Source organism: Podarcis bocagei (genome assembly GCF_964188305.1).
Source record: "Podarcis bocagei genome assembly, chromosome: 2".
NCBI lineage: Eukaryota > Metazoa > Chordata > Lepidosauria > Squamata > Lacertidae > Podarcis > Podarcis bocagei.
This window is the reverse complement of record NC_138126.1, coordinates 25,088,805-25,103,711: the sequence shown is the minus strand read 5'-3', so window position 1 is coordinate 25,103,711 and position 14,907 is coordinate 25,088,805. Positions and strand designations below refer to the sequence as shown.

The 14,907-nt window shown below is 46.6% G+C and overlaps 1 protein-coding gene across 2 annotated transcripts in view; it reads left to right on the top strand.

The window, feature by feature from the left end:
* Nucleotides 1-14,907, top strand: part of CAMK1 (calcium/calmodulin dependent protein kinase I) — a 45,815-nt gene that overhangs the window by 25,499 nt on the left and 5,409 nt on the right. For both annotated transcript variants that reach the window (XM_081183331.1, XM_081183332.1), the window contains 6 exons: nucleotides 1,941-2,015; nucleotides 2,196-2,334; nucleotides 9,484-9,610; nucleotides 11,649-11,724; nucleotides 13,161-13,273; nucleotides 13,772-13,850. In XM_081183331.1, coding sequence (XP_081039457.1) covers nucleotides 1,941-2,015; nucleotides 2,196-2,334; nucleotides 9,484-9,610; nucleotides 11,649-11,724; nucleotides 13,161-13,273; nucleotides 13,772-13,850 — 609 coding nt within the window. The remainder of the gene's footprint in view (nucleotides 1-1,940; nucleotides 2,016-2,195; nucleotides 2,335-9,483; nucleotides 9,611-11,648; nucleotides 11,725-13,160; nucleotides 13,274-13,771; nucleotides 13,851-14,907) is intronic.

Below are 14,907 nucleotides of genomic sequence, written 5' to 3'. Positions count from 1 at the left end.
CCCCTCCTATAGGTTCTTTTTGACTACTACCAGTGACATCACAAGTGAGTGACACAGATCGGTACCTTTACAAAATTATTTGTTTTTTAAATCTTTTGAAGCCGAACCACTCATTTTAAGCCCTCTTCAAAACAAAGCTCCACCTAATGCCTGCAAACTGGTCTGCGTGGCAACACCGTGCATTTCTTAAAAAATATAACGCTTCTTTCTTTCTTTCTTTCTTTCTTTCTTTCTTTCTTTCTTTCTTTCTTTCTTTCTTTCTTTCATATATATTTAAATAGCTGTTTCTGGCTTGTGTGCTCATTCTTCCCAGTATGTAATATATATATACAGTGGTACCTTCAGGTTACATACGCTTTGGGTTACAGACTCCGCTAACCCAGAAATAGTACCTCGGGTTAAGAACTTTGCTTCAGGATGAGAACAGAAATTGTGCTCTGGTGGAGCAGCAGCAGCAGGAGGCCCCATTAGCTAAAGTGGTGCTTCAGGTTAAGAACAGTTTCAGGTTAAGAACGGACCTCCGGAACAAATTAAGTACTTAACCTGAGGTACCACTGTATATAGCATTTATTTGACCTTTCCCATATGTTTCTTCAGTCAAATACGTCACATACATTAGCTCAGGAATCCTTACAACAACCATGCAATGTAGATTTTGCTATTATTCCCTTATTGTAGATGTGTGTGTGTGTGTGTGTGTGTGTATTTGTGGGGCAGTGGCCTGAGGCTGAGAGCAGTAGTTTGCTTAAGGGCACCTGCTGGGTTCACAGCAGAGGCAAGATTTGATTCTGGGGACTGTTTGTTGCATAGCTCTGTCGCACAGCAACCAGCTTATCACAGGGACATTATCTCTCTGTTTCTCTCTCTTTTAAAGTAGCTTGTCAGCCTGTTCCTCTCGGGCAGCGTGAGGAAACCTCTGTTTGGCCTCCCAGTATTGTTGGACTACAACTCCTATCATCCCTGACCATTGGCTGTGCTCTCTGGGACTGGTGGAAGTTGGAGTCCAGCAACATACGGAGGGCCAAAAGTGCCCCATCCAAGTTGTACAGTGGAAACCCTCGGGAGAAAGGGTGTTGCACAGCCGGTGCTGGTTGTGGCCAAAGCTAGGAATAAAATGGATGAGAGTTGCCACCTGGACCCCCTTGGTTTTGAAACGAAGGTACAGGCAACTCCCCACTTGCCTATGATTTATTTGTGTGCGACCGCGTACACCACCGCAAAATAAATAAATAATCCTTCTCAAACTTGGAAGTGGCGGGAGAGAGCTGGAAAGTTCTTGTGGCTCGCGAGGAGACCCTCCCCAGAGTCTGAAGAGGATGTCAGTGAGCCAAAGGCCAGAAATAAATGTTAAAAATGCTTTTTTAAAAACCACACACACACACACACACACACACACACACACACGGGTTCCAAAATGGTGCAGGGAACTCTTGCTGCTACCTCGCTACCCTGCTCAACAGCTGCTGGGCAGGAAGCCGTATTGCAGTGGGCTCGGATGTGCTGTTCCTTTCCCCTTTCTGGCGATCTGGAGGCAAAGGGACTGAATAAAAGAAAAAGAGCATGTAAAAACAGGTGTTTCGAGCAGGCACAGGCAAACTCATCCCTCCAGGAGTTTTGGGACTACAATTCCCATCATCCCTGACCACTGGTCCTGTTAGCTAGGGATGATGGGAGTTGTAGTCCCAAAACATCTGGAGGGCCGAGTTTGCCTGTGCCTGGTTTAGAGGGTGCTCCCCACATGCTCATATCGCTTATGGGCGGGGTGGGGCAGGGCAGGGCAGGGCGAAGAGTAACCCACGCATAAGTTGCCTCTGCCATGGGGTCTGTGAAAATAGCCTTGCCCGACAGAGAAGCTGGGAAGCAAGCCTTTCAGGCTAAACAAGGCAGAGTAATGATAATCCACGGACCTCTTGCTGAAGGAGCTTCTCTTTCTCTTGCAGGATCAAGCACCCCAATATTGTGGCTCTGGATGACATCTATGAGAGCGGAGGACATCTCTACCTCATCATGCAGCTGTGAGTTGAAGGCCGGGAATTAGAGGAGTCCCAGTTATGGGCGAGGGAAGGGAGGAGTCTCTTGGCACAGCCTGGCAGCATTGGTGGAGCTTGTGGGCAGAGCTCACCCTGGCCACCCTCTTCCTGAAGGGGTCTCTTTAGGAAAGCAGGCCTCACCTATGTTTTTCCTCCCCAATGTAGGGTCTCAGGCGGGGAGCTCTTTGACAGGATTGTGGAGAAGGGGTTTTACACAGAGCGAGATGCCAGCCAGCTCATCCGGCAGATCCTTGACGCTGTCAAATACCTGCATGACATGGGCATCGTACACCGCGACCTTAAGGTAGGGGCATGTACCTGTGTGGGGATTTCTGTCGTAGCCACCTCGGGGTTAAGATGTGCATTTGCACAACTGTTTGCTGAAGGCCGGACTAGACAATTCATCCTATTAGCAGTTGCTTGGGTGGCCTTTCCAAAATAAAAATAGCTGGCAATTTCCCTCTGCTGTAGTCCTTGGACTAGGACCTTGCTATGGCATAGTTTGGGGGGCTTTAATCCTTTGTCTCTTGCTGCTGCTCCAATTTGGATTTGGGGCTCCATGCCCCCCTCTCCATGAGTTGGAAGGAAAGCTTCTGTTTGCCTCCTCCCATCCCATGCCCAGTCTGGACTGGGACCACAGCAGGGGCCAAAGGCCCCCTTATCCCCTGCCAAAACCTCAGTCCAAGATAGGGGGCGCCCCATACCTGCTATTCATTTGCCTAGTTGGGGTGAATAGCATCTTGACTAGTCTGGTCCCTAATCTGCTGTAGGACGTGGGTGGTGCTGTGGGTTAAACCACAGAGCCTAGGGCTTGCCGATCAGAAGGTCGGCGGTTCAAATCCCCGCAATGGGGTGAGCTCCTGTTGCTCAGTCCCAGCTCCTGCCAACCTAGCAGTTCAAAAGCACGTCAAAGTGCAAGTAGATAAATAGGTACCTCTCCGGTGGGAAGGTAAACGGTGTTTCCGTGCGCTGCTCTGGTTCGCCAGAAGTGGCTTAGTCATGCTGGCCACATGACCCGGAAGCTGTATGCCGGCTCCCTCGGCCAGTAAAGCGAGATGAGTGCCGCAACCCCAGAGTCGTCCACGACTGGACCTAATGGTCAGGGGTTCCTTTACCTTTACCTTAAACTAGAAATAAAGCTTTTGTATTTACCAGTCAAGTATTAAGAGCTTACTTCCTCCATTGTATTGTGGTTTAAGACCTAAACAACATGTGACACCAGTAGTTTTTGATTAGATCTCTTTCCTGTCCCTTGAAAGCAGCATTGGAGGCGGGGGGGGGGGGGACGGGGACTGAATTGGGTCTGCAATGAAGAGGAGGGAGATTATAGCCTTCTTCCCTGCCTCCATTCATTGATGCAAATCATTCCTTCTCCCCACAAAGTTCTCATTGCTGTGGAGGGGCAAGTGGACGTTCATTTATTGTGCCTGTCTGCATTTCACCCTGTGAGCCTCTTCTTATTCTGCAGATTTTGGGGCGGTAATACATGATCTTGCTTTCAATACTGTTATTACCTGCCTGTAAACGTTTTGGGGCAGACATAACACTTCATTTCCTGTCGGTGTGTGTCCCGTAACGTCCTGCTGATATCCTGTGACTTCTTATGCCACAAATTTCCTGGGCTTTATTCTTTCCCTCTTTTCTTGCCCTATAGCAGTGTTTTTCAACCACTGTTCCGCGGCACACTAGTGCGCCGCGAGATGTTGCCTGGTGTGCCGCGGACGGAGGCGAGTCGGGCGGCGAGAGGCGGGGCGGCGGCGGCGGCGAGGAGAGGCCGCCCAGCGCGGGGCTCTCGCCGTCTGCCTGCCTGGCTGCCTGCGAGCTCGGCGGGCAGCGCCTCCGTCCGCAGCGCCCGCCTCGCGGCTCTCATTCCCTGCCCCAGCCAAAGCTCACCCAGCCAAGCCGCGCTCTCCTTCCTGCCTCGCTTTGCTGCCTCCTCCCCCCCACCCCCAAAGCTTGGAGGTTCCCCGGCGCCGACCCGCAGGTTTGACCCCCTTCTCACACCTGTTCGTGCTCCTTGCACGGAATGGGGCGGATGGGGAGGAACGGGGCTCGCCGCTGCCTCCGCTCGCCCTCCCCCCCTCCGCCGGCGGTCCCGCGATTCTTGGCTTTTTGGCGGTTGGCACAGAAGGAAGGCAAGGGGGAGGGGAAAAAATTGAAACTTACACTTTCGTGCGTCCCTCCCGGCGTGACGCTGCGCGCTGACGTCACGGGGCTGTAATGGTGGTGTGCCTCGAGATTTTTTTCATGAAACAAGTGTGCCTTTGCCCAAAAAAGGTTGGGAAACACTGCCCTATAGCACAGGATTGCTCCTCCAGATGGCAATAGCCTGGTAACGCCAGGGAAGCGTTGCATAACAATTTACAAAGCAGGATGATGTGTGGATGGTCCGGTATAAATCCACTGTAAAGTGCACTGTTATTTTGTCAGTGACATATTTCAGAATACAACACCCCACAACACACACACACACACACACAGTCTGGGCCCTGTGTTCAAGAGCAACTTCAGGAAGCTATGTGGAAAGAGTGATTTTTGTACCAGAGAACTGGTGTAGGAAGGTGGGGTTAAACTCCCAATCTCTGCTGAGAAAAACATTAGGAGAGTCAACATTAGGAGAGTCAACAACTCTTGCAACATGTTGATTTTGTCCCTTAGAGAAGTTCTGATTCTGGGATAACTGGTCCCGTGGTCGTGGTGGAAATGGTTCTGTGCCCTCAAAGTTGAGGACAGGATACAAGTTGATAATCAACATGCAGAGACAATGGAGAGCCGTTCAAGTAGTCAAAAATAGCATAGGAAAAACCCCAAAGGAAAAAGAAAGACTTACATAAAAAAGGGAATTATTCTTTAGGCCAATTCTGAATGCCTCAGATTGAAGGTGGGCGAATTAAGAGTGTGCCATGTTAAAAAGAGAACAGGACACAGTGGGAATATTAGAAACAATTGGATACTTATAACCCATGGATGTTAAATCTGTAGAAAGAATACTATGGGAAGGGAGTGCACGGTGTGGTGGTTTTCCAAGTCAAAGGAGGACCTTCTTGGGAACAGTGACCACAACACCATCAAATTCAATATATGTATATCGGTGGGAAATTGCCTAGAAAATGCAACACAGGCACATTTAATTTTGGGCCTGGGCATCTATAGCAGCCCAATGACTTAGGCTGGCACTGTTTTGAACAAAACTCTGCCAATAGTTGATTGCTCTTTTGCATGTGTTTTGATTTCCCTGTGAGCTTGGCAACTGTGTGCTTACATATGTACATAACATGCTGCTGTTCGCCTAATTTTATTTTACGGAATGGACGGCACAGTTTCACTTCATGCTTTCTTCCAGAGGTCGGGTCACAAACACGGTTCGTGGCTCAATTGAGGAAGTCTCCTTCCTGACCTTACTTGGTCTTTGGCCTTTTGAGGCTGAATGCCTTTACCACCATATGTTGTTGCTAGCTCCAGCTATGAAAAATACAAATCGGGATGTTGTTGCCGCTAGCGAGCGGGGAGGAGAGAATGGCTCTTTTCACCTCAGCTGGCTCAGGACAAAGAGAGAACAATTCTTCCCAGTCTAGCACTCCTTGGATCATTCAGCAAAAGAGGGAAGAGCAACAAGTTTGGTGGCTGTTCATCTCTGTCCTCCAGCACCTTGCTGTAGTCTGTCCTACACTCCGCCTAATGGTAGGGCAGGCCCTGTGGAGAATTCTAGGGTGCGTGCTCAGTTCTTGCACTATGCCTGTCTGGGCCTCATTGAAGCCCCAAATGAACTAAGAGTGCACCCTAGAACACCATCTGTACTGCCCAATGGCTGCATGGTGTCACAAGGGAAGGCTGGCAGTGCCCAACAAGCCAACTTTCATGGAAGCTGCTTTGCCATTACTGATCTCATTTAGTAACCTCTCCTAGTCCTCTGCCAATCTGTGCAGCAGATTTTGACCAATTGCCTTATTGCTAACTTTCCAGTTTTGCACGTTTCTGTGTCTTGGGAAAATGGATGGGCTGCTTTTTTCCTGTAGTAAGATGGAGCTGTTCCGCCTGGCCTTTGGTTTGGAATCAGTCTGACCCTTATGTTTCCCTCCCCTTATGGTTTTGATTTATGAGCTACTTTTAAAATGAGGCTGCATTTTAAATGGCATTTTAACCTGTATTTTAAATTGTGGTTTTTTTCCTATTATGTTTTTACTGTAATTTTACTGGTGTTGGCCGCCCTGAGCCCGGCTCTGGCCGGGGAGGGTGGGGTATAATTATTATTATTATTATTATTATTATTATTATTATTATTATTATTATTATTATTATTATTTTATTTTGCATGCTATTGATGATAGAACTTGGAAAGCTTGCACACTGCTTTGTCACATTTGGTTGGCCTCTACAGTGGTGCCTCGCAAGACGAAAAGAATCCGTTCTGTGATTCTCTTCGTCTAGCGGTTTTTTCATCTTGCGAAGCAAGCCCATTGACGGATTAGCGGATTAGCGGCTTTTAGCGGCTTATCGGATCAGCTGATAAGCGGCTTAGCGGCTTAGAAAAAGGGGGGGAAGGAAAAAAACCCCGCAGGAACTCGCAAGACATTGTCGTCTTGCGAAGCAAGCCCATAGGAGATTCGTTTTGCGAAACACCTCCAAAACGGAAAACTCTTTCGTCTAGCGAGTTTTCCGTCTTGTGAGGCATTCGTCTTGCGGGGCACCACTGTACTGCCTTAGTACGGATCTACTGAGAACCATTTTCCCCCCTGTTGGGTGATGAATTCCATGCATCTGTGTTCTTTTGGCCATGGCTGCAACCACAGCCTCACATGTCTCGAAGTGAACATTTGCTTCTCCCATTGCTTGCCCACTTGGATTAGCGCATGGGTTTGGGAACTGAAACTTCGATGTCTCGTAAGAGCTTAAGAAGAACCTGCTGCCTCAGGCCAATGGCCCATCTTCTCCACCATCTTGTCTTCACCATGGCCAACCAGATATCTGTGGCAAACCCATAAGCCAGACTAACAAAGGCACTGTTTCTTTCTGCAGTTTCCAACAACAACAACAATAATAATAATAATAATAATATTTATATATATATATATATCCCGCCCTCCCCAGCCGAAGCCGGGCTCAGGGCGGCTAACAACAATAAAATAATACAACATTCTAAAATCATTTCATTATAAAATTAATTCAAATCAAATTGATGGCAGCATTGGGCTCGAGTTCTATGAGGATTACAGAAAGAGAGGGGGGGTCAGGCTGTGCCCTGGCCAAAGGCCTGGTGGAACAGCTCTGTCTTGCAAGCCCTGTGGAAAGATGTCAAGTCCCGCAGGGCCCTGGTCTCTTGTGGCAGAGCGTTCCACCAGATCGGAGCCACAGCCGAAAAAGCCCTGGCTCTGGTTGAGGCCAGCCTAACCTCTCTGTGGCCCGGGACCTCCAAGACGTTTTTGTTTGAAGACCGTAAGGTCCTCTGTGGGACATACCAGGAGAGGCGGTCCCGTAGGTACGAGGGTCCTAGACCGTATAGGGCTTTAAAGGTTAAAACCAGCACCTTAAACCTGATCCTGTACTTCTGTGCAACTGCTATTCCGAAGCATTACTGCCTCCAGCCATCATCTTCTCAGCTTTCTATTTTGGTTTGGGCTTCCATTTCAGCATCTATGCATCATGAACTCTGTGTTCTAGGCCAATCGAGATTTTTGGGGAAACTATCCCCAAACCTGATGTCCTGCATACTGGACAAATCTATACAACCACCTGAGCAGCCACTGAGTTCTAATGAAGTACAGAAGGTGTACTAACTTAAAGACCCAACGATAGCACAGAGCTCAGATTACTGTTTTCCTCAGGGCAAGGCTGGCTTTCCTATGTAGCAGTTGCTTTGAACGGGAGATTACAAAACGGATGACGTTTTTTGGCTTTCAAACCCTATCCCTGTACAGCACTTAAATATCAATGGCTGGCACAACTACAAGGATGTAACCACAAAAGATTAGATAAGAATCAGCTCACAGAACCAAAACAGGCTGAGATTTTTTCAACCTGCAAAACAGGTCCGAATGCCCAAAGGAAACAGATAAGGATGGTATTTATAATAAGGGTGGTATTCTGCTAAAAGACAAATTTTCTCAGATGGCAACTTGGCACCGTTTCACACCCAAATGTGAGTCTATGAAGTGGCTTCTCATATGCTGCTCTGTACTAAATAAAGAATAATAAATAATATATTTTTATTTATTTATACCCCACCCTCCTCAGCCAGAACTGGGCTCAGGGCAGCTAACACCAATAAAATTACAATAAAACATAATAGAAAAAGGAAAAAGGGTTAATTAAAATACGGGATAAAATACGGGTTAAAATACAATTTAAAATGCAGCCTCATTTTAGGTCAGAATACTTAGTCTGGAATTATTTTGCATACCGTAACTTGATAGCATGGACTGTTCCAGCTCTCTCTTGTAGAAACCATGTTTTCTTAGCTGCTTCTTTTTGAGTGATAAAAGCTTTCAGGCAATAAGGTAGAAACATCTAGCTTTGGCATTTAGATGTTTTTGTTGCTTGGCCTAACCCCTGAGGTTTCCCCTCCTTCTTCGCTTTACATCATAATTGCTAATTCCACTTTGAGCAGTAAGATTTCAAGAATCTCAAGTCTCGTGGCTGTAGCGATTGGCAGGCATTTAACATTACACACTTACAATTTAACTATTGCAGCTTGACCTCTTCCTCTTCCCTCAGGGAACTTTAGTTCTGTGAGGAGCTAATGAGCTCCAGGAGAAGAAGAATTGGTATCTCAAATAATGTATTGTGTAAGGGCCCCCCCCCAATCTTATGTTTACCTTATTGCGATAAGTCTAAATTTAATCAGCTTTTAGAAGTAAGTTTAACAGATCAATCCATGCATTTCTTATGCACATAGAATAGAACTGTAGAGTTGGAAGGGACCCTGGCGGTCATCTAGTCCAGCCCCCTGCAATACAGGAATCTCAACTAAAGCATCCATGACAGATGGCCATCCAACCACTGCTTAAGAACCTCCAGTGGAGGACAGTTCCGTGTTCTTTTCTGGACCAAGCTTGTCTTGGTTATTTGGTTTTGTGTGGGCTTCTTTCTTAAGATTCTTAGAATGGTCTTTTCTCCCTACTGCCTGCATAATTTCTTTCTGCATTCCACCATGCTACCTGAACTGTCCCAACTGGCCGTTATAAGAACTGCACTTTAACAACTAGTGCCTGAGTTTGGTTGTTTTCCTCTACCCTCCTCATCCCTTTCCCCTTTTGTGTCGTGTCTTTTAGACTGTAAGCATAGAGGGCAGGAACTGTCTTGTTTTTTTTACTGTTCTGTAAGCCACACTAGGACCCTTTTGTGAGGGGGCTGGAAGTATGGGATTAAAAAAAACGCTTTAAATAAATTGTTACTTGGAGCTCTAGTCTGACAATATTTATCTCCCTCTTTCCTCTCTGCTCTCCGCCCTTGTTAGCCCGAGAACCTGCTATATTACAGTCTGGATGAAGATTCCAAGATCATGATTAGCGACTTTGGGCTGTCGAAGATAGAAGGATCAGGAAGTGTCATGTCTACGGCATGTGGGACTCCAGGTTATGTGGGTGAGCTAAAGAGGTTTCTTATCCCCCCCCCCCGCCCCAATTGAGAAGAGTGGTTGACAAAGAAAATCACAGCATGCCCTGAGGGGGGTTTTATGAGGAGGTGGGGCTACAGTTTGCCTCCAGCTTGCCGGACAGGAGAGGCGTATTAAGTGCCTTTCTAAATATGGATAGCACTTTAGTGTAGGAAAAAGCATGTAAATCCAGTGTAAGAGGGGCACAATTCGTGTGTTTTGCCATGTGAAATTATGATTGGCCACAACCTCCCAACATGTGCTCAATGTACGTATTTTTAATCTTTTGTTGGAAGCTGCCCAGAGTGGCTGGGGAAACCCAGCCAGATGGGCGGGGTATAAATATTATTATTATTATTATTATTATTATTATTATTATTATTATTATTATTATACATTCATTATACATGATCTATACATGATCTACTGTACTGTATGGACTGCTTACATTAATGTACAGTATATGTTTAAATTACTATTGGTGAAGTGTTTTCATACATCAGAGGGAGATATTTCTATCTTTCCCCTCTCCTGTTATAGTTGCAAATTCAGATCAGATAGATAGATAGATAGAAAGTTTAAAATAAATGCATGAGGATCTACTCTTGGATTTCCTGCTTTATTTCCGGCACAGGGGTACTAAAACTGAAATATCTGAAACAGTCCTTTGCTGGGACTTGACAGGACAGGGGATTCCCTTTCATAGGCAGAATGGCAACCAGGGGTGGCATGAAATAAGTTGCATTCAACTTGGCGGAGCTGAAACATGCTAGACCCGCCACTGGCCCTACCATCTTTTGTTGAGGGAGCGGCTGTCAATGAGTGACATTTGCAGTGCTGTTTTTCTGGGGTGAGACGCAGGGGTACGCATACCCCTAAACATTTTGTGAATCTTTGTGCTTTTGTCCATTTACTGTATTTATTTTCCCCGATTTGAACTATAAAATGGTGATTTTCTTGAGTTAAAATGAGAGTACCCCTAAACATTTTTTTAAAGAAAAAATACTGGACATTTGTATCCATTAAGCATTATAGAGTCATTGTGCCATGTTTCTTGTAGCAGAATAATATCAAATTGCTCAAAAATAGCTGTTTATTATTCTGCTTTGAACGCCAACCTTCTTTCTTCCATGGCATCAGTTTTAGCCCCAGTTCCTTTCAGGCTCTGTGTTTGTCATTTCCACTTTGTCCAGGTACCCAATTTCGTCTAAAAAAATGCTTCCATTCCTCTTACCAGTGGGAACCCATTCAACGGTGTTAGCCTATTTTTTGATTCTCGGGAGAAGACCACCTATTTCATTTGGAACTAATTTCTGATAGCTCAGCCAGGAATTCCTAGTCATCCCATCAGGATTGTTCCTCACCATATCATATCCCAAGGGTTGAGTTTGCAGCTCTTCATCTATATACTTAAAACTTCCTCTGGTAGCCCTCTTTTTAACTATACATTTTGGAGAAACCAGCTTGTGGGCGGAAGGCTTGATTGTCAATTGTTTCACCAATGTTTTGTTGTCCATGCTGTTGTATTTTGGGTCAAACTGGACTGTAACTTAGCTACAGTGGTACCTCGGGTTACATACGCTTCAGGTTACAGACTCCGCTAACCCAGAAATAGTGCTTCAGGATGAGAACAGAAATTGTGCAGCGGCTGCAGCGGGAGGCCCCAGTAGCTAAAGTGGTGCTTCAGGTTAAGAACAGTTTCGGGTTAAGAACTGACCTCCGGAACGAATCGAGTACTTAACCCGAGGTACCACTGTACTTTGGTGAGAATGTCACTTAGGGATGAAATAAGTTTGATGAAGACTTACAAGTTGGGCTTGTGGAAGAGGGAAATCTTTACAAGGGAGAGGTGGCTGGCTGTGTGTGTGTGTGTTCGTGGAAATTCCTGGGAGAGCACGCCTTTAGAAGGAGATCCCTAATACAAGGGTTGCATTTCCCCATCTGTCCCCAAACGACATTTGGGCAACAGGGAATTTCCATCTCTAATGGTCACTTTCTTCCTCTTTCCCCCCTTGGGTCTGGTCCAGCTCCTGAGGTGTTGGCACAGAAGCCTTACAGCAAAGCGGTGGATTGCTGGTCCATTGGAGTCATCGCTTACATCTTGTACGTACTGAGTTGAATTGAGATGGCAGAGGGCCTGGAGCCAGATGGTCAGCCTCCTATTGCTCCTGAATTCACATATGCAAAGGGAGTCCTATTCAGCCAAACACTGGACACTCCCTTCCACTCGTCTCCTTCCACGGCGCTTCTGGCACCACACAGCTACTTTTGCCCGTTCATTTATGGGCCTTTCATTTCTCCTTTACAGACAGCTTGAAAAGTTTCATAATATTGTCCCCCACCAAGGCCCACAACTCAACCACCAGAGCCACCTTTAACCCTTTACCGCTCACAGAGCTGGTACATCCTCTCTTGGGGATTATTACTGTATTTATCCGTGTATAACACGCCCCCGTGTATTTTGGGGGACTCGAAATTTAGAAAATGGGGGGTGTGATTGTCCAGAGTTGCTGAGCTTTTGATAGGGGGGAATGCCCAGAGTTTTGGAGCTTTTTTTGGGGGGGGGGGGAGAATGCCAAAAATTGCTTGCCAGACTGTCCAATGCAACAACGTGCACACATCGCATAACCCAACAATCGCCTGCCCGATCGCTGCAAGCAGCCACCATTTGCCCGCCCAATTGCCACAACAGCAGCCAATCAATGTCAGCCCTTGCCGCATCCACCAATCACCCGCAGAATCACCACTCACAATCTCCTACTTGCAGAAGCAACAAATCCCCCGGTTGGAAATGGGCTGGAATGGACTTATGGGTAAAGACACATGCAAATGACATGAAAACAAACTGGTTTGCCCATCGCTACCGTGTAAGAAGATTGGTCAGTGAGTGGCTTAGGAGGCGCATCAAGCAAGCAGGCTCGCGTGGTGCCTCGGTGTCTCCAGGAGAGGGCAGGCAGCCACCCCCCAAATGAAACAGCTCCGCCTCTCTCTTTCGGCAACTATTATTTATTTATTAAATTTCTATTCCGCCCTTCATCCGAAGATCACAGGGTGGTTGACAATAGAAAAGCACCAAAAAAGAGAGATGCCATCGTAAAACAAACAAAAACGGTGCAACTGCTGTTATCTGGGCAAGGCAAAGACATTTTGGCACCTGAGGCGGACCCAGAAATGGCTCCCCCTCTCTCCGCCAGGAAACAAGGGGCCAGGGGAGATCAACTTCAGGAAAATAGAGGGGAAGAAAAGATCAACTTTGGGCTCTGCAGCCCAGGTGAATCTTGCCACCTGAGGTGGTTGCCTCACCTTGCCTCATAGGTGGGCCGGCCCTGACAATGATTCTACCCCTCTAATCCCCTGGTCAGGAAGTAACCTTCTGTCTTTTTTCTTCTCCTCTCCCCTCGCTTTCCAGTCCATTTACCTCAGTTCCCCACATTCTTTTGCTCCTTCACAGCCTATACATTTATTTCCAACTCTCCCCGTTGTATATTGCCATGCCTTCTGAGTGTCACACATGCCCTGTCCCCACTTTCTCCCCTCAGACTGTGTGGCTATCCCCCCTTCTATGATGAGAACGACACAAAGCTCTTTGAGCAGATCCTGAAGGCCGAATATGAATTTGACTCCCCCTACTGGGACGACATATCAGAATCAGGTGAGGGAAAGGAAATGGTGGCTTCTCTGAATGCCAATGCTAGAACCAAGGCACATATTATGTACCGTATTTTTCGCTCTATAACACGCACCCGACCATAACACGCACGTAGTTTTTAGAGGAAGAAAATCCGTAGGCATGCCACCCGTAGGCATTCCCTCCATAACACGCACAGACATTTCCCCCTACTTTTTAGGAGGAAAAAAGTGAGTGTTATGGTGCAAAAAATACGGTATATTTGTTGTGTTTTTTAAACTGCTGATTTGATAAAATTTATTGCTTGTTTTTTCAGTATTTTCTTGCGGATATTTTAGATCGCTTTATCTAAACAGCTTAGTGGGCTTTTTAAAAAATAAATCAATTGGTAGATAACTCTCATTAATTAAAAATAATAATAAATGGAATCAAGTGGATCTGTGCTGTGGGAGGAGGCCAGTGGCGCCGCTCACTAGCTTGCTTGCTAACTCAGACCTTCATTCATTTCCTTTCTCCTCTCAGCCAAAGATTTCATCCAGCATTTAATGGAGAGGGACCCTAAGAAACGCTTCACCTGTGATCAGGCATTACAACACCCATGGTAAGGAGGAATCTGCACCCCATCATCCATTTAGCTGGCTTTGAGTCTCTTGGCTCCTGTTGTCCAGTTGTAAAAGGCAAGTAAGGGGGAGACCAACCTGGTCAGAGAAGGAGCATCTGCAGGAAGTTTGCTTTTTCCTTCCTCCTCCCTGTCCGAAAGATCATTAAGCTCTAGCTGTCTGGTGCTCTGGGATTGCGGAAGCAAGAAGAGCACGTTGGCTACCATTCATTTAATGTTTCCTGCTTGGCAGGGGGTTGGACTCGATGGCCCTTGTGGTCTCTTCCAACTCTATGATTCTATGATTCTATGATTCATTGGCCAAAGGAACAAGGGGTGCCAATTGCTATTTGAGCAGGAATACCAGCCAAGAAAGGGATGCGGGTGGCGCTGTGGGTTAAACCACTGAGCCTAGGACTTGCTGACCAGAAGGTTGGCGGTTTGAATCCCCGCGACGGGGTGAGCTCCTGTTGCTTGGTCCCTGCTCCTGCCAACCTAGCAGTTTAAAAGCACGTCAAAGTGCAAGTAGATAAATAGGTACCACTCCGGTGGGAAGGTAAACGGCGTTTCCATGCGCTGCTCTGGTTTGCCAGAAGCGGCTTAGTCATGCTGGCCACATGACCCGGAAGCTGTAGGCCGGCTCCCTCGGCCAGTAAAGCAAGATGAGTGCTGCAACCCCAGAGTCGGCCACGACTGGACCTAATGGGCAGGGGTCCCTTTACTTTACTTTTTACCAGCCAAGAAGATGAGCCTAGTCTGAACTGGATGTAAATGCCCTTTTATAGCTCACCATTTTATTCCGGCGTTGGAGAACCGATCTCTCCCCTCTGCCTTTTCCCTCCACTCGCCTTTCCTTGTGTGTCATTTCTTTTCAGTTTGCAAGCCTGATGGTAGGACTTCTCTCCCTCCCTCCTAATTGATGGGAGATGATAATTGTCTAAGAAAAGTGGCATTAAAAATATATATATATAATGGAAGAAAGTGGGAATACAATCAATGCTGTGATCTTGCACCCACTTGAGAGTAAGCCTCTCATTGTACAGTGGTACCTTGGTTTAAG